We start from the raw sequence: 27,150 nt of genomic DNA on the forward strand, positions 1-27,150 counted from the left end.
CAGTTTCTTTAAATCTCACTCTCTTGCTCAAAAGCTCTGCTGTCTCCATCTGCGGATGCACATTACTCACAAAACCATAAAATTGTCATTCAATGTATGCTTTCCATTTAACCCCTTACAACAATGATTCCAAATCATTACAGATATGTTTTAGTCAGCTTTTTCACTACTGTGACTAAAAGGTCTGACAAGAACAATTGTGGAGAGGGAAAGGTTTATTTGGGGGCTCACAGTTTCAGAGGTCTTAGTTTATGGACACTTGGCTCCATTCCTTGAGGCTCAAGGTGAGGCTGAACATCATGGCTAAAGAGTGTGGTGGACGGAAGTGGCTCACGTAATGATCAGGAAGCAGAGAGGGAGATTCCACTTGCCAGATACAAAATACATGCCCCAAAGGTACACTCTCAATACCACCTCTTCCAACCATAACCTACCTGTTTTCAATTACAACTATGTTAATCCCATCAAGGAATTAATTCACTGACTGGGTAAAGGCTAACATAACCCACTAATTTATCCTCTAAACCTCTTGCACTTTCTCACATGTGAGCTTTTGAGAGACATGTCACACCCAAACCATAACAATATATCTCCACCTCCATTTCTTCTATGCCTGGTAGATAAAGAACACCATGTGCTCATTATTAAAGGAGAAGATGTATGAATATTTATGCTATTAATTGACTCAGTTCAAGTTAGGAATCAACCTGTACATAGAAATGCTAATTGAGTGAAGCAATCTTGTAAGAGATTTAGGCCTCTGGAGTGGTTCTGGGTCCTATTGGTCATGGTTGACCATATGTTTCCTTGATGATAATGCTCCAGTTGGCCTGCCTGTTTCCTAGGAGCCAAGGGTTAACAATGTTTCCTTCTCAAACCAGAATTTCATTGCCACCTCCCCCTTTTTCTGCATTTTTGGAGATTAAAAAATATCAATGACTTCCTATGATTTCTCAACTAATTAAGCAGTATGAGGACTCTGGGAAGATGATGGAAGAGAGAGGTCAGTTCCCTGGCTCCTCTGTGGCATGAAACCAATGAAACAGACAGGCAGCTTTTCAGCAACATGGGTGATTGAACAAAAATTACCTGGAATTTAATACTTGACCCTCAAAACAGATCATTTCAATGAAATAACAAAAAATCCCCAACCTAAATAAGGAAATGGAAAGTCAAATACAGGAGACTTACAGGAACCAAATTATAAAAAAATTACAACAGACCCACACCAACACGCATTACTATGAAAATGCCTAACATGGAGAATAAGGATAGAATTTTAAAGACTGCCAGAGAAAAATGTCAGATTACTTTTAGAGGGAAACCAATTCAGATCTCAGCTGAATTCTCAATCCTCAAAGCTAGCAGGTCATGGAATCATATATACCAATCTCTAAAGGAAAATGGGTGCTAATTAAGAGTACTGTACCCTACAAATTTTAAACTTCAGATTTGAAGATGAAAGAAAAACCATCCATGATAAACAAAAGTTAAAATAGTTCACAACAAGAAAGCTTCCACTACAGAACATTCTCAGCAAAAGATTTCATGAGGATAAAATGAAAAACAACAGTGAAAACCAGCACAAGGAAGAACTACACTAAAGGAATGGTCAATCAAAGGAGAAACAAATTCAAATTAAAATCCAGAAATAAAGAAAATTGACTGGGAATGCAAATGATATTTCAATAATAACTTTGAACAGAAATGGCCTAAATTAATCAATGAAAAGACATAGAAAGGCAGATTAAATTGAAAAACAAGATCCAACAATATGCTGTCTCCAAAATACTCACCTCATAGGCAAAGACATCCACAGACTGAAGATGAAAGGATGGGGGAAAAAACAATATCACTCACATGAATCTCATAAACAAACAGGGGTTTCTATTCTCATATCAGATTAAGTGGTCTTCAAGCCAAAGTTAATCAGAATGGACAAAGAAGGTCATTTCATACTATTTAAGGATATTATACAATAAAAGACATAACAATCATAAATATTTATGCCTCAAACGATGGATCATCTACATACATCGAACAAACCCTCCACAATTTCAAGAATCGAATAGACCACAACACAATAATACTGCACAGAATTAACACAAATTCTCTCTCCAATCGATAGATCCTCCAAAAAAAAACTAACCAAAGAAATTATTGAACTAAATAACATAATCAATAATTTAGACTTAACAGACATACATAGAGTATTTCATCCATCAATGATCAAATAAACTTTCTCCTCATCAGCACACACATCCTTCTCTAAAAAGAGACCATATCTTAGGACACAAAGCAACTCTTAGTAACTGCAACAAAATAGAGACAATACCCTGCATTCCATCAGATCATAATGGAATAAAATAGAAATCAACAACAAAAAAAATAGAAGTTACTCTAACACCTGGAGACTAAATAATATGCGACTGAATGACAAATGAATAGCAGAAGAAATCAGAAAGGAGAGAAAAAAATACTTAGAGGTAAATAAAAAGAACAACACAACATATAAAATCTCTGGGACATTGTGAAGGCAGTTCTAATAGAAAAGTTCTTGGCATTGAGCTCATTCATTAAAAGAATAGAAAACAGTCAAATAAATAATCTAACATTACATATCAAAGCCCTAGAAAAAGAAAGACAAATCAAAAGCAGAAGACAGGAAATAATTAAAGTCAGGGATGAAATCAGTGAAATTGAAACAAAGAAACAATTTAAAAAATTGACATTAAAATAAAGAAAGAAATAAAAATGAGAAACCCCTAGGCAACCAATGAAGAGAGAGAAAACTCGTATTACTAAAATTGGCCACGAAAAAGGAAATATCACAGCAGACATTACTGAAATACAGACAACAATCAGAAACTTTTTTGAAAATTTCTACTCTAATGAAATAGAAAATTTTGAAGACATTGACAAATTTTAGAGACATATGACATACACAAACTGACTCAAGAGGACACACACAATTTAAACAGATCAATTTCAAGCCATGAAATAGAAGCCACCATCAAAACCCTAAAAACTAAGAAAAGCCCAGGACTAGAAAGATTCTCAGTCAAGTTTCACAAGATCTTCAAAGAAGAATTAACACCAATATTCCTCAATCTATTCCATGAAATAGAAAATGAGGGAACCCCTCCTAACTCATTCTATGAAGCTAGTATCACCCTGATACCAAAACCAGACAAAGATACATCAAGGAATGAAAACTTCTGGAACAATATCCCTGATGAACACAGATGCAAAAGTTCTCAATAATATTCTGCCAAATCACATACAAAAACATATTAAAAAGTTAGTGCACCACTATCAAGTGGGGTTCATCCTAAGGATGCAAGTTTGGCTCAACATATGGAAATTAATAAACGTAATTCATCACAACAATAGACTTAAAGACAAGAATCAGATGGTTATCTCAATGCATTCAGAAGAAGCATTTGACAAGGTAGAGCACCCCTTTGTGCTCGAAACACTAGAAAAACTAGGGATAGTAGGAACATATGTCAACATTGTAGAAGCTCTCTCTGCTAAACCCAAGGCCAACATCATTCTAAATGGAGAGAAGTTGAAAGTATTGCCTCTAAAAACAGGGACAAGATAAGGATGTCCTCTTTCACCATTTTTACTTAACACCATCCTTGAAACTCTAGCCAGAGCAATTACATAGAAGAAAGAAATTAAAGGGATATAAATAGGAAAAAAAGAACTCAAACTATCGGGGGCTGGGGAGATAGCTCAGTCGGTAGAGTGCTTGCCTTGCGAGCACAAGGCCCTGGGTTCGTATCCCCAGCACCCAAAAAAAAAAAAAAAAAAAAAAAAAAAAAAAAAAAAAAAAAAGAACTCAAACTATCCCTATTTGCCAATGACATGATTTTATATTTAGAAGACCAAATGAAATTCCACCAGAAAACTTCTAGAACTAATAAGTGAATTCAGCAAAGTAGCAGGATATAAAATTAACATCCATAAATCAATTGTATTCCTTTACATCAGTGACAAATCTGTTGAAAGGGAAATTTTTAAAACTACCCCATTCCCAGTAGCCTCAAAAAAAAAAAACTTGGGAATTCATCTAACAAAACAGGTGAAAGACCTCTACAGTGAAAAGTACAGAATACTAAAGAAAGAAATTGAAGAAGATCTTAGAAGATAGAAAGCTCTCCCATGCTCTTGGATAGGCAGAATTAACATTGCAAAGTGGCCATACTACTAAAAGCACTAAATAGATTTAATGCAATTCCTATTAAAATTCCAATGACATTCTTCAGAGAAATAGGAAGAGCAGTCATGAAATTCATTTTGAAAAATAAGAGATCCAGAATAGCCAAAGCAATCCTTAATGAGAAAAATAAACCAGGAGGCATGACAATACCAGACCTTGAATTATACGACAGAGTTCTAGTAACAAAGGTGGCATGGTGTTGGCACCAAGACAGATGCATGGACCAATGGTACAGAATAGAAGACACAGAGACAAACCCACATAAACATGGTTCTCTTATTAGATAAAGTTCTCATAAACACACATTGACGAAAAGATAGCTTCTTCAACAAATGGTGCTGGGAAAACTGAAAATCCATTTGTAATAAAAAGGAATTGAACCCCTACCTCTCGCCCTGCACAAATCTCAACTCTAAGTGGATCAAGGACTTAGGCATTAGACCAGAAGCCTGCATCTACTGGAGGTAAAAGTGGCCCAAATCTTTAACATGCTGACTTAGGAACTGACCTCTTCAACAAGACTCCTAAAGCATAAGAAGTAAAATCAAGGATCAACAAATGGGAAGAAATCAAGCCGAAAAGCTTCTCTTCAGCTAAAGAAACAGTCAATGTGAATAGACAGCCTACAGAGTGGGAGAAAAATCTTTGCCACCTGCACTTCAGATAAAGCACTAATCTCCAGGATATAGAAAGAACTCAAAAAACTTAATGCCACAAAACAAATAACCCTATCGATAAATGGGCTAAGGAACTGAACAGACACTTCACAGAAGAAAAAATATGAATGGTCAACAAATATATAAAGAAATCACTAGCTTGTAGAGAAATGCAAATCAAAACCACACTGAGATTTCATCTCACTTCAGTCAGAATGCCAATTATCAAGAATACAAGTAACAATAGGTGTTGGCGAGGATGTGCAGAAAAATGTACACTCATACATTGCTGGTGGGGCCGCAAATTGACACAACCACTCTGGAAAGCAGAATGGAGATTCCTCAGAAAGCTTGGAACGGAACCACCATTTGACCCAGTTATCCCACTACTCAGTTTATACCCAAAGGACTTAAAATCACATACTACTGTGATGCGGTCACATCAATATTTATAGAAGCTCAACTCACAATAGAACCAACCTACATGCCCTTCAACAGATGAACAGATAAAGAAAATATGGTGTACATATACACAATGGAATATTATTCAGTCATAAAGAAGAATGAAATTATGGCATCTGCAGGTAAATGGATGGAACTGGAAAATATCATGCTAAATGAAATAAGCCAATCCCAAATAAACCAAAGGTCAAATGTTCTCTCTGGTATGTAGATGCTAACTCACAATAAGAGGGGAGGGGTGTTGGTAGGAAAGAGTGAAAGTACTTTTGATTTGTCAAAGGGTAATTAAGGGAAGGGAGGGGTAAGAGGAATGGGAAAATAGTAGAATGAATCAGACATTACTATCTTATGTACATATATGATTACACAGCCAGTGTAATTATACATCATGTACAACCAGAAGAATGAGAACTTATACTCCATATATGGAGAATATGACAAAATACATTCTACTATTGTGTATGACTAATAAAAACAAATAAATTTTTTAAAATTATTCAACAAGCACAAGGCCCTGAGTTCAATCCCCAGCACCACAAAAAAATTTTTTTGTTAAATTAAGCAAACTGAGAAAAAGTATCTCTTTCAATTAACAACTGACAGTAGTACTTCCCCAGATACTGGGTACCTAGAGGACCTTCATCTGTATCATCTTCCACATCAAGTTTATTCCATCTTTGTCCTTCCTATTCATGTCTTTACCTCATAACATTTTATCATTTAAAAGCAAACTACACTCATATAGACATACAGAAAATATTGAAATAGTAACACAAAATTCAGGATACCCATTTCCTTCTGAGAGGAAAGAAGCCTGTGGGTAACTCAAAGGTAGACTCAAATGATATTTTATTTGGAATAAATATTTGTTAATGGAAATACAAACATAGGACTAAGCATACAGTAAGGGCACAATTTGATGAATAATCCCAGAGGAAATACATCCATGTAGCCATCACCCAGATAAAGAAATATTTCTTCTTATTGCCCCATTCAGTTTCTTCATTTAAGTGTTAACCTTGTGAAAATTTTATTCTAATTAAACCAAGTATCTCTTTTGAAAATTCTTAACTTCAACTTGGTATCAGTACCTTGAGCAAGAACCTAAAACTTAGATAGGATGCAATATTACTGAATCCTCTCTAATCTTGGAACTAAAATTCTTTCTCTTCTTCAAGAAAAAAACACATTTCTGATATAATATCATCCTTCAGAAGTAGGAGGTTCACATATTTTTACATCATAACAAGTCATTCTTATCTCTTCAGATTGATGAGACAGCATGTTCACAAGTATCACTCTTACACTTGACGAAGATGAGGGTTAATCTGAATTTATCTGTCACTCAAGTTTTATACTGACCTTCTAACATGTGCACTGTTATCAGTGTGAATAACCCTAAATCTGCAAACGCTGAACAGTAAGACTTCCAGGAAAGACATTTGCTTGTGTGCTATAGGGTCCATTCCCTTACCAAATATCACTGCACAATTTACTTTCAGATCCCTTTCTCCTTAGCAGGAGCAATCTGCAAACACACGAGGAGGTCATGAGAATAGTGTAGTGACTTCCAGCTGTACTCCATTCAGCATGGCTTGGAAGGTTCTCACCCTGCATCCTCCAAATCAGTGATTGTCAAAGCAGGCACTTTTATCTGAGTCCCTACAAATGATTGTGGGACATAAAAATCAATGTAGAAACAGCAGGGCTTTTCCCCACTGCTTTCTTTGGGTTTAGTCTCTATATTGAATGTAATTTTTAATTTAAAAACAGTATAATAGGAGAGCATGATGTTTCCTGCAATTAAGGGTCAGGTAATAAAATTGAAGATCATGGTTAAAAGTTAAATATCTTTACCATTCATCACCTACAAGGTACATCTCCCAGTCTTCTCTTAGTCTCCCAGCTATACATTCAGACACTCATAATAACAAACCATGACATCTAAAGAATGGAGGAACTTTAGATTACATAGAGGGAAATGAGAGGGAGGAGGGGGCAGTAAGAAAGATGGTGGAATGAGACAGACATCCTTACCCTACATGTATGTATGATTACACAAATGGTATGAATCTACATCATGTACAACCATAGAAATGAAAAATTGTACCCCATTTATGTACAGTGAATCAAAATGCAGTCTGTAAAAATTTTAAAAATTAAAAAACAAAAAAAAAATTTTTAAAAGATAGAAACCGGAGTTCCACAAACTCAGTTCACTCAGTCTCACTGTTTCCTCCAATAATGGCTGTTTAAATTTGAGCACTTGTCTTGGACAGGCTGAGCTAATGCCCATTCTTTGTTTATAAACAGTTTTATATTAATAGTTATATCCAATGAAGAAACTGATTCTGAGGTCCTTGATTCATTTTGAGTTTTTTTGTGCAGGGTGAGAGATAGGGGCTTAGTTTCATTGTGCTGCATATGAATTTCCAGTTTTCCCAGCACCATTTGTTGAAGAAGCTATCTATTCTCCATTGTATGTTTTTGGCACCTTTGTCTAGTCTGAGATAACTGTATTTATGTGGGTTTGTCTCTGTGTCCTCTATTCTGTGCCATTGATCTACCTGTCTATTTTGGTGCTGATATCATGCCGTTTTTGTTACTATTGCTCTGTAGTTTAGTTGAAGTTCTGGTATTGTGATACCCCCTGCTTCACTCTTCCTGGTAAGGATTGCTATAGCTATTCTGAGTCTCTTAGTCTTCCAGATGAATTTCATGATGCTTGCTCTATTTCTATGAGGTATGTCATTGGGATTTAAATTGGAATTGCATTGAATTTGTATAACACTTTTGGTAGGATGGCCTTTTTAACAGTATTTACTCTGCCTATGCAAGAACATGGGAGATCATTCCATCTTCTTTAGTGTTCTATAGTTCTCATTGTAGAGGTCTTTCACCTCTTTTGTTAGATTGATTCCCAAGTATTTTATTTTTGAGGCTATTGTGAATGGGGTAGTTTTCTTAATTTCTCTTTCAGTACATTCATCACTGATGTATAGGAATGCAATTGATTTATGGGTGTTAATTTTATATCCTGCTACTTTGCTGAATTCATGTATGAGTTCTAGAAGTTTTCTGTTGGGGTTCTTTTTTAGGTCTTCTAAATATAGAATCATGTTGTCAGCAAATAGGGATAGTCTGAGTTCTTTTTTTCCTATTTGTATCCCTTTAATTTCTTTGGTCTGTCTAATTGCTCTGATCAGAGTTTCAAGGACAATGTTGAACAGAAGTAGTAAAAGATGCCATCCCTGTCTTGTTCCAGTTTTCAGGGGGAATGCTTTCATTTTTTCTCCATTTAGAAAGATATTGGCCATGGGCGTAGTGTAGATAGCTTTACAATGTTGAGGAATGTTCCTATTATCCCTATTTTTTCTAGTGTTTTGAGCATGAAGGGGTGCTGTATTTTATCAAATGCTTTTTCTGCTTCTATTGAAATAATCATGTGATTCTTAACTTTAAATCTGTTGATGTGGTGAATTACATTTATTGATTTTCAGATGTTGAATGAACCTTGTATCCCTGGAATGAAACCCACTTGATCATGGTGCACTGTCTTTTTAATATGCTTTTGTATGCAATTTGCTAAGATTTTGTTGAGAGTTTTTGCATCTGTCTTCATGAGGGATGGTCACAGGAGAATGGCATGAAGAAGAGATCTTCCTAAAGCTAAGATTTCGAGGATCATCACAGCGTGTCTGTGAACCTGTATGTTTTGCAGACAGGGAGTGGTAGAAGATGGGAAAGAAAGAAGGGATTGTCAAATCCAAGCAGGGGACCAAAAGGGGAAATGGACCATTGAGATAAAGGGAAGTTTGGATCAAACAAGTGGTAAGACCAGCAGCTGTATCAGTTAGCATTTGCTGCTTAATAATCCCAAGACTCAGTGCCTTAACCATTTGTTGGTGTGATGATTCTATGGGCTGGAGATTTGGCCTGGACTAGATTTAGGCTCAGCTAGAAGGTGCATCTGGTCTTGTCTAGGTTCAGCTGGAACTCATTCATGCCCCTGATGTCGCTGACCATGTCACCTGGAAGCTGGCAGGTAGCAGGACCATCTTTGTTCTCCATGTGGCCTCTCATCTCATACAGCCTAGCATGGGCTGGCTTACCTGGTGGCCTCCTGGTTCCAAGAGAAGCAGAAACAGACTCTGCCTCAGCTTGGAAATATGATAACATCATTACTACAAATCTACAGTCAAACTAAGTCACAAGATCTGCTCAAATTCAAGGGGTGGGGAAATAAATTCCACAGTGGAAAGGAAGGGATGCAAAGCACTGTGACCACTTCTGCAATCTACTACAGCCACCCCAGGAAGTATCCCAGAACCATCTCTAGGAGAATAAGAACCTGAGTGGGTAACCATCACTTGGTGAATGTGACCCCTTTTCTGTAAAGCATCCCCAGGGCCAATCTCATGTCTCTATTCCTCAGGCTATAGACGAAGGGATTCAACATGGGTGTCACCACTGTATACATGACCGAAGCAATGACATCCTTGACCCGGGAATTGTTGGAGGAAGGAAAGAAATAAATAACTGCAAGAGTCCCATAGTACAAAAACACCAAGAAGAGGTGAGAGCCACAGGTGGACAGAACTTTGCAGATCTTCTTAGTGGAGGGGACTCTTAGGACGGTAGCTCCAATGCAGACATAAGAGCCCAAAATAGCACTCAAAGGCAGGACAGTTAACACTCCCCCCTCGGTGAGGATAACTAGCTCATTAAGGGAGGTGTCTGAGCAGGTCAGCTTCAGGAGTTCAGTGAGATCACAGAAGTAGTGGGGGATGGTGTTGTCAGCACAGAAGGACAGGTGGGAAAGGAGGAGGGTATGCAAGAGGGCACGCACACAAGAGAAGAACCAGGACCCAGCTGCCAATAAGACACACGGCTCCTTCCTCATGATGATGGTGTAGTGGAGGGGGTGGCAAATGGCCACATACCTGTCATAGGCCATCACTGCAAGAAGAAAATTGTCAACACAGACAAAAAGTAAGAAAAAGTATACCTGAGAAATGCATCCCTTGTAGGGGATGGACAGGTGCTGAGTCTGCATGTTCCTGAGCATCTTAGGAACAGTGACAGATGATAAACAGACATCAGAGAAGGCCAAGTGGCTGAGGAAGAAGTACATGGGGGTGTGGAGGCGAGAGTTCAGCCTGATGAGCAGGATGATGAGCAGGTTCCCCAGCAGCGTGGTCAGGTACATGGCCAGGAACAGGGCATAGAACATGCCTTGCTCCTCTGGCTGGACGGGGAGCCCCAGGAGGAGGAACTCGGACACACTGGTCTGGTTCATGCTGCTCTTCTCCTCCTTGGGGACAAACAAGTAGGAAGTGTGAGAGACTGAGATGTGGTGGTTTTCCTCACCTGGTGTACATCACGGCCACACACTGTGTTCCCAGGGGGTCTCTATTAAAATTCAGGAAAACTTCACAGTTGGCTGTCTGAATCTCCAGACTGCCTCATTCTGGAAACAGGTCATCAGATTTTCAAAGCAAACAAGATTTTCTTCAAGGGAGACAGTGTAAATTTATCCATTTACTCAACCACATCCCAGACATTATTTTTGATACTGGGAATCTAACAGAAAAGTACATTCCCCAAGTCCTTCCTTCTTGTGGTCCACGCATTGTACACATTTTATAGACTCCTGAGCAGACCTGCGACTTTGTGGCCAGAAGACTGGAGATGGATTTCTAACTCAACAGTTCATCACCTGGGTGGCCTCGGCAACTTTCTGTGTGTGTACCTAAGTCCCTCTTCTATACCCTGATAATACTATTCTTACCTAGTATGGGGGACTGGGAGAGGAACACAAGTTAATACAGGTAATAAGCTTAGATCAGAGCCCTACACACAGTAGCATCCAACAATGCCAGCTCGCTGCTCTGGCAGATGAGTTCAACAGATGATTCTGGTATCAAACTCCAGGAACTCAGTAGGAGAAATGTGATGTGGGCATCCAATCAGAAAGTCACAGACCTGGAAAGAAATGTTTAACTCCTGCAAAACTTCACACCCTGAGACTCTGCAGAGGCCCAGATCTTGGATACGAGGATTAATTCCTTGATAGCAGTGACATTAGAAACATTACTTGTTCCTCACCCAACTCCTCTCCTCTCCTCCCCTGTCTTGTCTTATTTTTTCTCTCTTCCACTGTTTCTCTCTGCAATAAGAGGATACACAGTGAGAGACTTGAGAATTTGACAGAAGGCACCATCCAATTTCAGAGACCCTGAGAATCCCTCAATGTTCTGGCATTTGGGATGTCTGTTTACCTAGAATTCATAGTTATCTAAATTATGACCAATTCCTACAATTTACCTAGCATTGATAATAAATGATAAGATCTTACAAGGAGAAATCTGGCATTAATAATGTTAAACTGTTAAATTTAGGTATTAGGAAACTACATCTCAGGGTGGTGAAGTCATAGATTCAAAGTCACCAAGGTTATAATGGATGCAGTTACAAGTCCAATCTTTGCCAGGGTTATCAGATCCCCTACTCCACCATTCCACAGGGTCTTCACTTATTCATTCATCTGTTAGAAAATCCTGGGTCCTGTTAGTAATTGCTTCAGGGTTTCAAAGTTACTCCAAGTCACCTGCTTGATTATCTGCCAGCACTCACACATATAATGACCCTATGTCTTGTTAGGTACTTGGAAGTCTGAACACCTTTGAGAGGGAAAGGAGAAGGCATACAATAATTCCACCAGTACAACAGGTCTACACCAAAGCTTTCCTGGCAAACCAGAATGTACAGCCACTTATGTTAGACATCAAAATTTGCAAAGGGCTCTGATGTGCATTTAACACCATTAATCAGCAAACATTAACTGAGTGACTATGAAACAGGCATTCCATTTTTTCATGTTCCTATGTGGAAACAGAGGTGTGAAGCATACTTCAAAGGCATACTCAGGAGCCACTGGTGGATCCAAGCTTGAGCACAGGACTTCTGACAATGCTTGCAAAAGACTTGGCGACTCCTCCACAGAGAGTTAAATCAGAGTTAGAAGTCACATACAGACACCCTGGAGAGGGAATCCCGTGGAAGACCATCACTCCAGGCACAGGCCCCGACAGAAGAGTTCTTCAAAGAGCAGAGAGGAGCTCGGGCTCCTCCCTCGGTGGGAAGGACCAGAAGGAAGACAGTGACAAACCTCTGACTGGGACCTGACTACCCACTGGTGTTCACTGGACCAGACTTCTCCTTGGAACTCAAGCATCCCCGAAGAAAATTCAGAATTTAAATGTCAACTAAATCACCAAAAATAAGTCAAACCACTCTGTGTGAAAAAGGCATCTGGACACAGCCTGGAGGTTGAAGACGGGAGCTGGGAAGTGGAGTTTGAGAGTTCTCTTTTTGCAGTAGTGGGTTTGAACCAGCCCCTGGCAAGGGCTCTTCCACTCAGGGACATCCCCAGCCCTGACAAAAAGCCTTTGAACAAGCATGTTTCCTCTACCCTTGCACAAAATACTCTCCCTTGGACAGCCAAGAAATAACTAGTGAGTTGAAAATTTCATGCAGTGGAGCAAAGATCATGTTCCCATTTATTTCATGTTTATAATTTGCTACAAGTTGAGTTACATCTTTAGTCCCATCACTTTGTATAGTTCAGGCTGCGGAGCTTCAACAGAGGTCGAGTACAACTATGAAGAGTCAAAAAGCTTCATGAAGCTACAAAGAGTCCAAAGTCAAGATTTGGATCAAGATGTGTGTGACAGCAGGGTCTAAGCTCTTAATCACTATCTCATTTCCAAGAGTGAAAATATGGCCTGTTGAAGGCTCAAGTGCCCAGACAGGGCTGGTTTGACATAGTCATACAAGCATGGGACATAATGTGCTCCACTTCAGTTCCCAGTCCTTCCTATTTCCCTCTCCCCTCCAATTCCCCTTCTCCTTCTCTGCTGATCTTCCTTCTATGTATCTATAAGTTTTTGTCCTTGGTGCCTTATAGATATACATAAAGGTGAAATTCACTGTGGTATATTCATATACATAGCTAGCATAATTTGGACAACGTTGCCTTTAATGTGAGAGAATAATGTGACTGTTTTCCCAACATACGAATGCATGCATTCACACACACACACACACACACACATACACACACTGCATAGCATGATTCTGTTCCATCTCTTCTTCATCCATTCTACCTTAATATAAAGTGTAAGTGTGTTATATGTGAACAAATGGAGGTAGTCACATATACACATACTCACAATCTCTCACAGATCACTCTGGTCTATATTCATTCTAGGAAAAACAGTCAAGAGTTGTACCATTTTCACACAAATTTACACACAACTGAGAAGTAAAACATTGTTACATACAACACAGCACATGAACATCATAGCTAGTCATCACATAGAAGGGACATATTATGTACACACATGCAGCCATGTGATCAAATACATAACACAGATAAAATGTACACGTGTGTGTGAGAGATGATTTACAGCTTTCCATAGTCCATATATACTTTTTCTATATAAAAAGAGTAGGGGTATAAGTCACTTACTTACCAAATATATTGTATTATACAAAACAAAATAAAAAATACACATGTACAAATATATGCTCACATTAACACACACACCAGTGCCAAGTGATGATTCCCCACCTTCCTCTGACCTGCAACCATCTTTGGTGAGCTCAGAAACCTTCTGATCAAGGCAACTTCCTGAGCCCTCACTTTCTGTTCAGAAGGACCAATATTCAAAGATCTCCTGACATAAGGATCTTTTGAATGTTGCACAGCTGTTTTCAAGCTGCAGGAAAATTACAAGATCCTAGTTCATCAACAAGACAACACCCAGGGGAAAATCGCCACAAGCTTCTGCTCAGGGAAGGAGCCAGCATTGGCTAATTGCCCAATTTCCTAGCTTGCCCATGGGAGGGGACCTGTGAAGGGACCAGAAGGGGAGCCACAGAAGTCACCAGAAAAGGGGTGCTTGGAAAGCCTCGGTGGCCCTGGTTACCTTGGCTCCTGAAGTAACACAGCATGGAGCTGGTCTCTCCAAATCACATGCTGGAGAGAAAGGCCACTGATTCTGACATTTTAGAGAACACACTCACTGCCATCCGGGGTCTTGCAGGCCTCCCCACTCCTCTGAGATGCTCCAGGGGCAGGCACTGGGCTTGTGCAGTAGGAGGTGGGACTGGTCCCCAGGTCATTAAGTGCAGACTGTCCTGACCTTGCTACCAGCTCTTCCCTGGCACACTGGGTGCTCCAGCCAGGGCTTCAGCTCAATGGGGACCTGATTCCTTGGATCCATGCTGGAGAGTGATAGCACCTTGCCCCTGAGGTTATCATGGGAGTTAAATGGAACACTGTATGTTAAAGCACTAACCCAGCCAAGGGACTAACACCCTGATCAATGTGCCAAATGAGATGGTCACCTTAGTGACTGCTCCAGTTACTACAGCTGGGTGACACACCAACCCGAAACTTGTATCACTGAACAACCATTTTATAATGCTCACACGTTCTGTGGGTCAGGAATTCAGAAGACACAGTGTCTCTGATCCGCAGTGTGTGGGGCCTCAGCTGGAGAACTGAAGGGGGGTGTCACTTGCTGGCTCAGGCTGGAATGATCTGGAGGCACAATCAAGCAGGTGTCTGACTGTTGATTTTGGTTATTGACTGGGACCTGAGCTGGGCTGTCAGCCAAAACACCTGGGAGTGACCTTTCCACACTGGGCACCCCACACCATGTAGGCCTCCACAGCGGGAGCCCTTAAATGCTGATTGGTAGATCCAAAGCTGAATGACCCAAGAGAACTAGGCAGAAATGGAGTGGCCTTTTCTTTTTCTTTTTATTTAAGTACAACTATTGGAAATACCTTTAATACATGTTTCTCTAAATGCTTCACCAAATGCACTACAGGTGGTCACCACACCCACTGTCTGAAATGGGATTGTCCTCAACGTGATGTGAGAATAGTAGTCTTGGAAACACCTCATGTTTTATTGTGCATAAATTTAAGGTGCACCACAGTTTTTCTTGATATCTGTGTACATAACAAAATGATTACCATAGTAAGATGAATCAACATAGTCATCATCTCCCATATTTATCTTTATTTTATTTTATTTTATTTTCATTTATTTTTATTGTAAACAAATGGGATACATGTTGTTTCTGTTTGTACATGGAGTAACAGCACACCATTTGCATAATCATACATTTACATAGAGTAATGATGTTTGATTCATTCCGTTATTTTTTCCTTCCCCCCCACTGCTCCCACCTCTTTTCCCTATATACAGTCCCTCCTTCCTACATTCTTGCCTCCCTCCCACCCCCCATTATGTGTCATCATCCGCTTAACAGTGAGATCATTCACCTTTTGGATTTTTGAGATGGGCTTATCTCACTTAATATGATATTCTCCAATTTCATCCATTTGCCCACAAATGCCATAATTTTATTATTCTTTATAGCTGAGTAATATTCCATTGTATATATATATATATACCACAGTTACTTTATCCATTCATCAATTGAAGGGCATCTAGGTTGGTCCCACAGTCTGCCTATTGTAAATTGAGCAGCTATGAACATTGATGTGGCTGTATCTCTGTAGTATACTGATTGTAAGTCCTTTGGGTATAGGCCCAGGAGTGGGATAGCTGGGTCAAATGGTAGGTCCATTCCAAGTTTTCTAAGGAATCTCCACACTGCTTTCCAGAGTGGCTGTACTAATTTGCAGCCCCACCAGCAATGTATGAGTGTACCTTTTTCCCCACATCCTCTCCAACACCTATTGTTCCTTGTATTCTTGATAATCATCATTCTAATTGGGGTGAGATGGAATCTTAGAGTAGTTTTGATTTGCATTTCTCTTATTACTAAAGATGGTGAACATTTTTTCATATGTTTGTTGATTGCTTGTAGATCTTCTTCTGTGAAGTGTCTGTTCATATCCTTAGCCCATTTGTTGATTGGGTTATTTGTATTCTTAGTGTAGAGTTTTTTGAGTTCTTTATATATTCTGGAAATTAGCACTCTCTCTGAAGTGTGAGTGGCAAAGATATTCTCCCACTCTGTAGACTCTCTCTTCGCATTGCTGATATTTTCCTTTGCTGAGAGAAAACTTTTTAGTTTGAATCTATCCCAGTTGTTGATTCTTGCTTTTATTTCTTGTGCTATGGGAATTCTGTTAAGGAAGTCTGATCCTAAGCCAACAAGGTAAAGATTTGGACCTACTTTTTCTTCTATAAGATGCAGGATCTCTGGTCTGATTTCAGGTCCTTGATCCATTGTGATTTGATTTTTGTGCTGGGTGAGAGATAGGGTTTAGTTTCATTCTGTTGCATATGGATTTCCAGTTTTCCCAGCACCATTTGTTGAAGAGGCTATCTTTTCTCCATTGCATATTTTTGGCATCTTTGTCTAGTATTAGAAAATTGTATTTATTTGGGTTTGTGTCCATGTCCTCTATTCTGTACCATTGATCTATCTGTCTATTTTGGTGCCAATACCATGCTGTTTTTGTTACTGTTGCTTTGTAGTATAGTTGAAGTTCTGGTATTGCGATACCCCCTGTTTCATGCTTCCTGCTAAGGATTGCTTTAGCTATTCTGGGCTTCTTATTCTTCCAGATGAATTTCATGATGGCTTGCTCTATTTCTGTAAGGTACGTCATTGGGATTTTAATTGGAATTGCATTGAATCTGTATAGCACTTTTGGTAGTATGGCCATTTTGACAATATTAATTCTTCCTATCCAAGAACATGGGAGATCTTTCCATCTTCTAAGGTCTTCCTTAATTTCTTTCTTCAATGTTTTGTAGTTTTCATTGTACAGATCTTTTACCTCTTTGGTTAGATTCCCAAGTATTTTTTTTTTTGAAGCTATTGCAAATGGGGTTGTTTTCCTCATTTCCCTTTCAGCTGTTTCGTTGCTTGTGTATAAAAATGCTTTAGATTTATGCGTGTTGATTTTATAGCCTGCTATTTTGCTGAATTCATTGATGAGGTCTAGAAGTGTTCTGGAGGAGGTTTTTGGATCCTCTAAATATAGAATCATGTCATCCGCAAATAGTGACAACTTAAGTTCCTCTTTTCCTATTCGTATCCCTTTAATTTCTTTAGTCTGCCTAATTGCTCTGGCTAGAGTTTCGAGGACAATGTTGAATAGAAGTGGTGAAAGAGGACATCCCTGTCTTGTTCCCGTTCTTAAAGGGAATGGTTTCAGTTTTTCTCCATTAAGAATGATATCGGAAAAAAAAAAAAAGAATGACGTTGGGTGGGGCTGCAAATTAGTGCAGCGACTCTGGAAAGCAGTGTGGAGATTCCTTAGAAAACTTGGAATGGACCTACCATTTGACCCAGCTATCCCACTCCTCAGCCTATACCCAAAGGACTTAAAATCAGCATACTACATCCATGTTCATAGCTGCTCAATTCACAATAGCCAGACTGTGGAACCAACCTAGATGCCCTTCAATTGATGAATGGATAAAGAAACTGTGGTATATATATATATACAATGGAATATTACTCAGCTATAAAGAATAATAAAATTACGGCATTTGTGGGCAAATGGATGAAATTGGAGAATATCATATTAAGTGAGATAAGCCAATCTCAAAAATCCAAAAGGCGAATGATCTCACTGATAAGCGGATGATGACACATAATGGGGGGTGAGAGGGGGGCAAGAATGTAGGAAGGAGGGACTGTATAGAGGGAAAAGAGAGGTGGGAGGGGTGGGGGGAAGGAAAAAAATAACGGAATGAATCAAACATTATTACCCTATGTAAATGTATGATTATGCAAATGTATGCTGTTACTCCATGTACAAACAGAAACAACATGTATCCCATTTGTTTACAATAAAAATAAATTAAAAAAAAAAAGAATGATGTTGGCCATGGGCTTAGCATAAATAGCCTTTACAATGTTCAGGTATGTTCCTACTATCCCTATTTTTTCTAGTATTTTGAGCATGAAGGGGTGTTGTGTTTTGTCGAACGCTTTTTCTGTGCCAATTGAAATAACCATATGATTCTTATCCTTAAGTCTATTGACATGATGGATTACATTTATTGATTTACAAATGTTGAACCATCCTTGCATTCCAGGGATGAACCCCACTTGATCGTGGTGCACAATTTTCTTAATATGTTTTTGGATACGGTTTGCCAATATTTTGTTAAGAATCTTTGCATCTATATTCATCAAGGATATTGGTCTAAAATTTTCTTTTCTTGATGTGTCTTTTCCTGGTTTGGGTATGAGGGTGATATTACCTTCATAAAATGAGTTCAGTAGGGTACACTCCTTTTCTATTTCCTGGAACACTTTGAGAAGTATTGGAATGAGTTCTTCTTTGAAGGTCTTGTAGAACTCGGCTGAGAATCCATCTGGTCCTGGGCTTTTCTTGGATGGTAGATTTTTTTAATGGCTTCTTCTATTTCATTGCTTGATATTGATCTGTTTAAATCATGTATGTCCTCCTGGTTCAGTTTGGGAGGAGCACATGTCTCTAGAAATTTGTCAATGTCTTTGGTAGATTCTATTTTGTTGGAATACAGATTTTCAAAGTAGCTTCTCATTATTTCTGTGTCTCAGTGATGTCTGTCGTGATATTTCCTTTTGCATCATGTATTTTAGTAATTTGAGTCTTCTCTCTCCTTCTTTGTTAGTGTGACTAAGGGTTTGTCTATTTTGTTTACTTTCTCAAAGAACCAACTTTTTGTTTTGTCAATTTTTTGAATTGTTTCTTTTGTTTCAATTTCATTGATTTCAGCTCTGATTTTACTTATTTCCTGTCTTCTACTACTTTTGCTGTTATTCTGTTCTTCTTTTTCTAGGGCTTTGAGCTGTAATGTTAGGTCATTTAGTTGTTGACTTTTCATTCTTTTCTGGAATGTGCTCCATGCAATGAATTTTCCTCTTAGTACTGCTTTCATAGTGTCCCACAGATATTGATATGTTGTATCATCGTTCTCATTGACCTCTAAGAATTTTTTAATCTCCTCCCTGATGTTTTTTGTTATCCATGTTTCATTCAATAGCATATTATTTAGTCTCCAGGTGTTGGAGTAATTTCTCTTTTTTATTTTGTCATTGATTTCTATTCTCAGTCCATTATGATCTGATAGAACACAAGGCAGTATCTCTATTTTTTTGCATTTCCTAAGGGCTGCTTTGTGGTCTATTTTCAAGAAGGTTCCATGTGCTGCTGAGAAGAAAGTGAATCTACTCGTTGATGGATGGAATATTCTATATATGTCTATTAAGTCTAGGTTATTGATTGTGTTATTGAGTTCTATGGTTTCTTTGGTTGGATTTTTTTGGAAGATATATCTAGTGGTGACAGCGGTGCATTAAAGTCACCCATAATTATTGTGTTGTGGTCTATGTGATTCCTGAAATTGAGAAGGATTTGTTTGATGTACAGGGATGCACCATTTTTGGGGGCATAAGTATTTACTATCGTTATGTCTTCCTGATTTATGGTTCCCTTAAGCAGTATGAAATGTCCTTCTTTATCCCTTCTGACTAACTTTGGCTTGAAGAACAGTTTATCTGACATAAGCATGGAAACCCCCGCTTTTTTACTGAGTCCATGTGTGTGGTAGGTTTTTTCCCATCCTTTCACCTTTAGTCTGTGGATGTCTTTTTCTATGAGATGAGTCTCTTGCAGGCAGCATATTGTTGGATCTTTCTTTTTAATCCATTCTGCCAGTGTATGTCTTTTGATTGATGAGTTTAGGCCATTAACGTTCAGGGTTATTATTGAGATATGATTTGTATTCCCAGTCATTTGACTTATTTTTGGTTTTTAAGTGGACTTTGTTTCTCCTTTGAGTGATTTTTCTCTAAGGTAGTTCCTCCCTTTGCTGACCTACATTGTTGTTTTTCACTTCCTTCTCATGGAATATTTTGTTGAGAACATTCTGTAGTGCAGGATTTCTATTTGTAAATTCTTTTAACTTTTGTTTCTCATGGAAGGATTTTATTTCATCTTCAAATCTGAAGGTTAGTTTTGCTGGGTATAGGATTCTTGGTTGGCAACCATGTTCTTTCAGAGCTTGAAATATGTTGTTCCAGGCCCTTCTAGCTTTTAGAGTCTGGGTTGAGAAGTCGGCTGCTATCCGTGTTGGTCTCCCCCCTATATGTAATCTGATGCTTTTCCCTCAAATTTTTTTCCTTCAAAATCCTATCTTTATTTTGTATGTTAGGCATTTTCATTATAATGTGCCTTGGTGTGGATCTGTTGTGATTTTGTGCATTTGGTGTTCTGTAAGCCTCTTGTATTTGATTTTCCATTTCATTCTTCAGGTTTGGGAAATTTTCTGATATTATTTCATTGAATAGGTTGTTCATTCCTTTGGTTTGTATCTCTGTGCCTTCCTCAATCCCAATAATTCTTAAATTTGGTCTTTTCATGATGTCCCATAGTTCTTAGAGATTGTGTTCATGATTTCTTACTATCTTCTCTGTTTGGGAAACTTTATTTTCAAGATTAAATATTTTGTCTTCATTGTCTGAAGTGGTCTAGTCTTTTGGTGGTGCTTTCCATTGTGTTTTTTATTTGGTTTATTGTCTCCTTTATTTCAAGGATTTCTGTTTGTTTTTTTTTTTTTTGAGAATCTCTATCTCTTTGTTGAAATGATATTTTGCTTCCTGCAGGTGCTCTTTCAGCTTATTGGTATTATCATTCATTGCCTGCATTTGCTCTCTTATCTCATCCTTTGCTTCATGAATCATCTTAATCATGTATAATCTGAAGTCCTTTTCTGACATTTCTTCTAACATACTGTCATTGGATTCTATTAATATAGAATCTAGATTTGTTTGGATCATTTTCTTCCCTTGTTTTTTCATGTTGTTCATGTATCTTCCCCTCTAGCAGTGCAGATCTGGGGTATTGCAGATTTTCCCCTATAGGCTTATAGTGACCCTATAGGTTTCCAAAACCCTTTCTTTAAGGGGAGATGAATATTAGCAGTGCCCAAATCAGACACTATGCAATCCTAGACCAAATAGCCCCTATGGGGACAATAACAAATTTGTCATAGAAAACAAAATGAGTTCAAATATTATCATCAGTAAAACAAACAGGTTTGCAATAAGGTCTGCAGTTTCTAATGGAGGATGAAGAGGATGCAGAGAGATGTAGATTGTGGCTGTTAATGGGATAAGAAAAGAATATACAGAAGGCCTAGAAAATAGAAAGGGTGAGAGTGGAATCAAAAGAAATCAGATGTTAGCATGCAAAAAAGGGAGAAAGAGACTCTGAGGGAACAGGTAAATAAAAGGAAAAGAGAGCAAGAAAAGTAAAGAAATAAAAACTTAAGTTTTTTAAAAAGGAGAAAAAAGAAAATCTGTAACAGTCATATACTAATGAAACCTCCCAGTGTTCAGTAGCCTGATGCGTGAGAGGTACGTGACAATGAGCTTCAAGTCTCCAGCAGGAGTCTCAGGATGGGATTTGCCCCACCCAAAGATTGGAGCTATGGCTTCCAGGATTATCCAAGATGCTCTGGCTTCGAGATGTGTTGGCAAATGGGGAGCTGCAGCTCAGGGGTGGACGTGGTCAACTGGAGGTCCTGGAGACGGGATGTGATTGGTCAGGCTGGGGTCCTGGAGGTCGGGTGTGTTTGGTGTGGTTGTGGAATCCTGGCGACCTGGTGCAATCAGTGGGTCTGGGGTCCCAGTGATAGGGCGCAGTCAGTTGGTCTGGGGGTCCTGGCGGCAGAGAGTGATCGGTCGGGCTGAGGGATCCTGGAGACAGGGCTCAATCAGTTCGGCCAGGGGTCCTATGGAGCCTGGCTGTTGTCTCAAAATGGCAGCAGCCACGTGTAATCAAACCTGCAGGTACTATAACAGTGAACCTCCAGGCAACAACAGGCAGCTGGTGCTCCACTGGTGGTCGGCGATCAGTTTGCTGACTGTTGTCAGACGATCAGGAGGTGAACCTCATGTGTTGGGTGATGGATAGGTGTAAGGTAGGCAATGGACTGGCCAGAGGCAGGCAAATGGTGGATGATAGGTGCCTGACAGTGAGTAATCTGCACTCAAAAAAGGCCTATCTTTTTTATTTTTAATGAACATGTAAAAATAGTATATATATGTATACACTATGACAAATATATAAATAAAGAATAAATAAGTTATAGAACTAAAAAATATAATTAACAGTTTATATTTAACAGACATACAGAATATTTCATCCATCAATCACTGAATACACTCTCATCATAGCAGCACATGGCTCCTTCTCTGAAATAGACCATTTCTGAGTCCACAAAGCAACTCTTAGTAAATACAAAAAAAATAGAGATAATACCTTGCATTCTATCACATCATAATGGACTGAAATTAAAAATCAATGGTTAAATAAAAAATAGAAGCTTCTCTAACATCCAGAGACTGAATAATATCTTACTGAATGATCAATGGATAGTTGAAGGAATCAGAGATGAAATGGGAAATCCAGCCCAGGTTCCTGTCAACAGATGATGGACAAAGAAAATGTGGTAGATATACACAATGGAGGTTTTCAGCCTTAAGAAGAATGAAATTATGGCATTTTCTGGTAAATGGATGCAACTGAAGAACATCTTGTTGAATGAAATAAGCTAGCCTCCTAACATCGAGGGTGGTAGGTTTTCTCTCATATGTAGAGGTTAAAGCAAAATAATGAGGAAAGGGGGACTGCAAGAAAATAGAAGGGAATTCAGTGGAGTCAAGTGAAGGAATTGAGGGGGCAAAGGAGGAAGTAGGAAATGAACTTGACTGTGTTATGTTAAGTTCATGTGTGAATGCACCACAGTGAATTCAACTTTATACAGCACCAGTTACAACACCAAGAAAGGGAACAGGGGAGGGAGGAGAGGAGAGAAAGAGGAAGTACTGGGTCCTGAAATGGAGCAAATTATATTCCATGCATGCATTTGCCATTGTCAAAACCAACCCCACAGTTATGTGTGACTATAATGCACTAATAAAAACATTTTTAAATTAACTTCCTCTCAAAACTTTGTCTTATGAATCCAATTGACTTTCATCCAGATAACACTTGTAAGTTCTGACAGCAGGAGAAGTTGCTGCTCAAAACTCCATTCAAATTCCTCTAAATTTGCAGTGAGAGTTCTTAACAGAATGATGGGCTTCAGAGTGACTTCACCTCGTGAGGCTAAGTTTTACCCATCGTAGGTGACACTCCGCTCCCATATGAAGAGCAATCTCATTACCTTTGCCTTTCTCAACCTAGGTCTCCTTTCTGGGAAACAAGAAAAACAGTTCTACAAAGCCTACTCCTGCTGCATGCCTGTAGAGGGCGGTAGAGCTGAACCAATGATTCCTACCCAGAAAAGCCCAGTCGAAGGACTTAAAATCAGCATACTGCAGAGATACAGCCACATCAATGTTCATAGCTGCTCAGTTCACAATAGCCAGATTGTGGAACCAACCTAGATGTCCTTCAATTGATGAATGGATAAAGAAACTGTGGCATATATATACAATGGAATATTACTCCACCATAAAGAATGATAAAATTATGGCATTTGCAGGCAAATGGATGAAATTGGAAAATATCATGCTAAGTGAGATAAGCCAATCTCAAAAAACTAAAGGATGAATGATCTCACTGATAAGCGGATGAGGACATATAATGGGGGGTGGGAGGGGTTATCGTTAGGGTTAGGGTTAGGTTTAGGGTTAGGGTTAAGGAGGGTGGTAAGAATGGAGGAAGGAAGGAATGTATAGAGGGAAAAGAGGGGTGGGAGAGGTGGGGGGAAGGGAAAAAAATAACAGAATGAATCAAACAACATTACCCTATGTAAATTTATGATTACACAAATGGTATGCCTTGACTCCATGTACAAATAGAGAAACAACATGTATCCCATTTGTTTACAATAAAAAAAAATTTAAAAAGGTAATAAATGGAAAGAGGTGGGGCGGCGGCAGAGCTGTGGCAGATGAAAGGAGATCTGATAATGAGAAATAATGTCCAGGAAAGGAGTTGTCCTTCTTTTCTTGAAAGTATCATCCTTATTTTCTTTAAGAATACTAGTCTCAGCTGTGTCTGCCCTGTGTGGTGCTGAGTCATGGGCAGTGGAAGAAGGTTCCCAGGATTCATCTTTCCCTGATAAGAAGAAATGGACTGCAGCCACCCTACAGCGGTTACCTGGGACTGGAAGTGTGAGGTTTGGAGAGAAGACAGCAGAGCTCCTTGATGGCCTGTCCACATCACAGGACATTTGCCTCATTGCTTTGGTCATGTCGTGCTATGCTGCACAATATAACATTAGGTATCCACATATATATTTCAACTATGTTTGTGCACGTTACTTTGTTTGTGTATCTCAATATTTTATAAGGATGAAAATAGAATTTTCTGTAGAGTTGGGGAACATTACAAACATTTGAAAAATAGTCCTAGGACTTAAAGGGCCCCAGCTGTATTTCTGTTGGCCCTTTGAGACCTGATCCATTCTGACTGGGTCATTGCCCTGATCCCATAGGGAAAACCTTCTCATTTAAAGGAAAAAAAAAAATTGTATCCCCAGCTACCACCACTATAAACAATGAATAAAACAAAAAATGTGGACAACAAATAAGAAATTATAAACAACTGGGGAGACAGTGGGGGGTTGGGGGGGAGGACAGATGGAGGAAGTTGATCAATGGGCATTAGAGAAGAAGTAAGTCTGGTGTTTTATTGGTTGAAGAGCAATAAAAGGTAAAGATAATGTACTGTACATTTGAAAACAGTTGTAAGAAGAACTTTTAATGTTTATACCACAAAAAGGAAGACAATTGAGAAAACAAATATACTTATCTTAATTTGTACATTACACAGTGTATACATATATCAAAACATCACATGGAGCTCCATAAATATATCAGTATTCTGGGACAATTAAAACAAACAAATACTGACACAATTTCCCCATGCACATACATGGAAACAAAACAGTGAATCCCACCACCATGTCCATTCCTAAGAATGGAAGATTTAGTCAATCTATTCCATGCTTGTATAATTGTATCAAAATGGATTCTGCTGCCATGTATAACCAAAATGAACCAATAAATTAAAAAAGGAAAAAGCTACAAATAAGGAAAACAAGTTTTTTATTAAGCTTACCAACATGTAAATTCAAATTTAATGATAAAATTTAAACAATCATGAATCTATCAAAAGTCTTGTCATCTTGAGAGAGGGGAAAATGTTTTGCTTTGAAAATGTTCACTATCAGAAAACAAAGACTAAAATCTGCAATTGCATTAAACTTGAAACTGTTTGAGCCAGACACAGTGGTGCATACCCAGGAGCCTGGGTGAAACAGGAAGGCACAACTTCAAACTAAAATATAACGTGATCTACAGGCAGAACTCACTGGCAGACTTGTCTAGAAAATGCAAAGTCCTGGGTTCAATCCCAAGTGCATGCATGCACAAAAATGTCAACTGGCTGAAAAAAGGGATACCTTATCAAAAGAATAAATAAAATAAGAATTAGGAGAAGACAGGAGTACAAGTATGTGCAAAAGCCTTTTCAAGACTCTCAAAATCAAGACAATCAAACACAGAAAAAAACATCCAAGGTGGAAAAGAGAGCACTGAGGTCCATTTCCAGTTAGCAGGAAATGCAAAGCACATCATGCTGAAAAGGCTCCTCTACAGAGGATGATTCTCACAACTCTTTTGATATCCCGATTCCTCAGACTGTAGATCAAGGGATTCAGCATGGGGGCGACCAGAGTGTACAACACAGACACATGACATTCTTGTCATTACTGCTATTGGATGAGGGGACAAAGTAGAGTGCAATAATTGCTTCATAGTACAGAGAAACCACACAGAGGTGGGAGCCACATGTGGACAAGGCTTTGCAGATGCCCTTGATGGAGGGTCTTCTCAGGATGGTGGCCCCAATGAGGCCATAAGAGACCAGAATGCACATGAATGGCAGGGTAATAACCACTGAACCTACAGTGAGGATAGCCAGTTGATTGATGGTGGTGTCTGAGCTGGACAGCTTAAGTAAGGCAGAGAGGTCACAGAAGAAGTGGTGGAGAGTGTTGCCTCTAAGGAAAGAGAGCCGGGCTAGGAGGAGGGTGTGCACAAGGGCAATAGCAGAGGACAAGACCCAGGACACCACCACTAGCAGAAAACAAGGCTCTGTCTCATCATTTTGGTGTAGTGCAGGGGCCACATACCTGTCATAGGTCATTGAGGTGAGGAGGAAGCTGTCAAGAGCCCCAAACAATACGAAAAAATATGCCTGGGAAATGCACCCAGCATATGAGATGGACTGAGTCTGCATCAGCATGTCCATGAGCATCTTTGGAGCTGTGACTGAGGAGAAGCAGATGTCAGTGAGGACCAAGTGGCTGAGGAAGAAGTACATGGGGGTGTGGAGGTGAGAGTCCAGCCTGATGAGCAGGATGATGAGCAGGTTCCCCAGCACCGTGGTCAGGTACATGGCCAGGAACAGGGCGCAGTACATGCCTTGCTTCTCTGGCTGGACGGGGAGCCCCAGGAGGAGGAACTCAGACACACTGCTCTGGTTCTCCCTCCTCATGCTCTTCTCTTTTGCTGGAGAGAAAAAATATAGGAAAATGTTAAAGAATGAGAAGTGATTATGAGTCTTACATAATTAAAGTATGGTTTTGCGCTAGTCAATATGTGTATTTTTTTTTATTTCTACTTTTATTTATTTATTTTTTTTATTGTAAACAAATGGGATACATGTTGTTTCTCTGTACATAGAGTACAGGCATACCACTTGTGTAATCATAAATTTACATAGGGT

The 27,150-nt window shown here is 39.0% G+C and overlaps 1 protein-coding gene across 1 annotated transcript; it reads right to left on the bottom strand.

Moving 5' to 3' along the window:
• Window positions 1-9,712: 9,712 nt before the first annotated feature.
• LOC124964834 (olfactory receptor 1J4-like) lies at window positions 9,713-26,919 on the bottom strand. The gene is made up of 2 exons (XM_047525501.1): window positions 26,435-26,919; window positions 9,713-10,655 (listed from the first exon to the last, which is right to left on the bottom strand). The coding sequence occupies exons 1-2, from the start codon at window positions 26,917-26,919 to the stop codon at window positions 9,713-9,715; spliced, it is 1,428 nt and encodes a 475-aa protein (XP_047381457.1).
• Between the last annotated feature and the right edge of the window lie 231 nt (window positions 26,920-27,150).

Source organism: Sciurus carolinensis, chromosome 14 (assembly GCF_902686445.1).
Source record: "Sciurus carolinensis chromosome 14, mSciCar1.2, whole genome shotgun sequence".
NCBI classification, from domain to species: domain Eukaryota; kingdom Metazoa; phylum Chordata; class Mammalia; order Rodentia; family Sciuridae; genus Sciurus; species Sciurus carolinensis.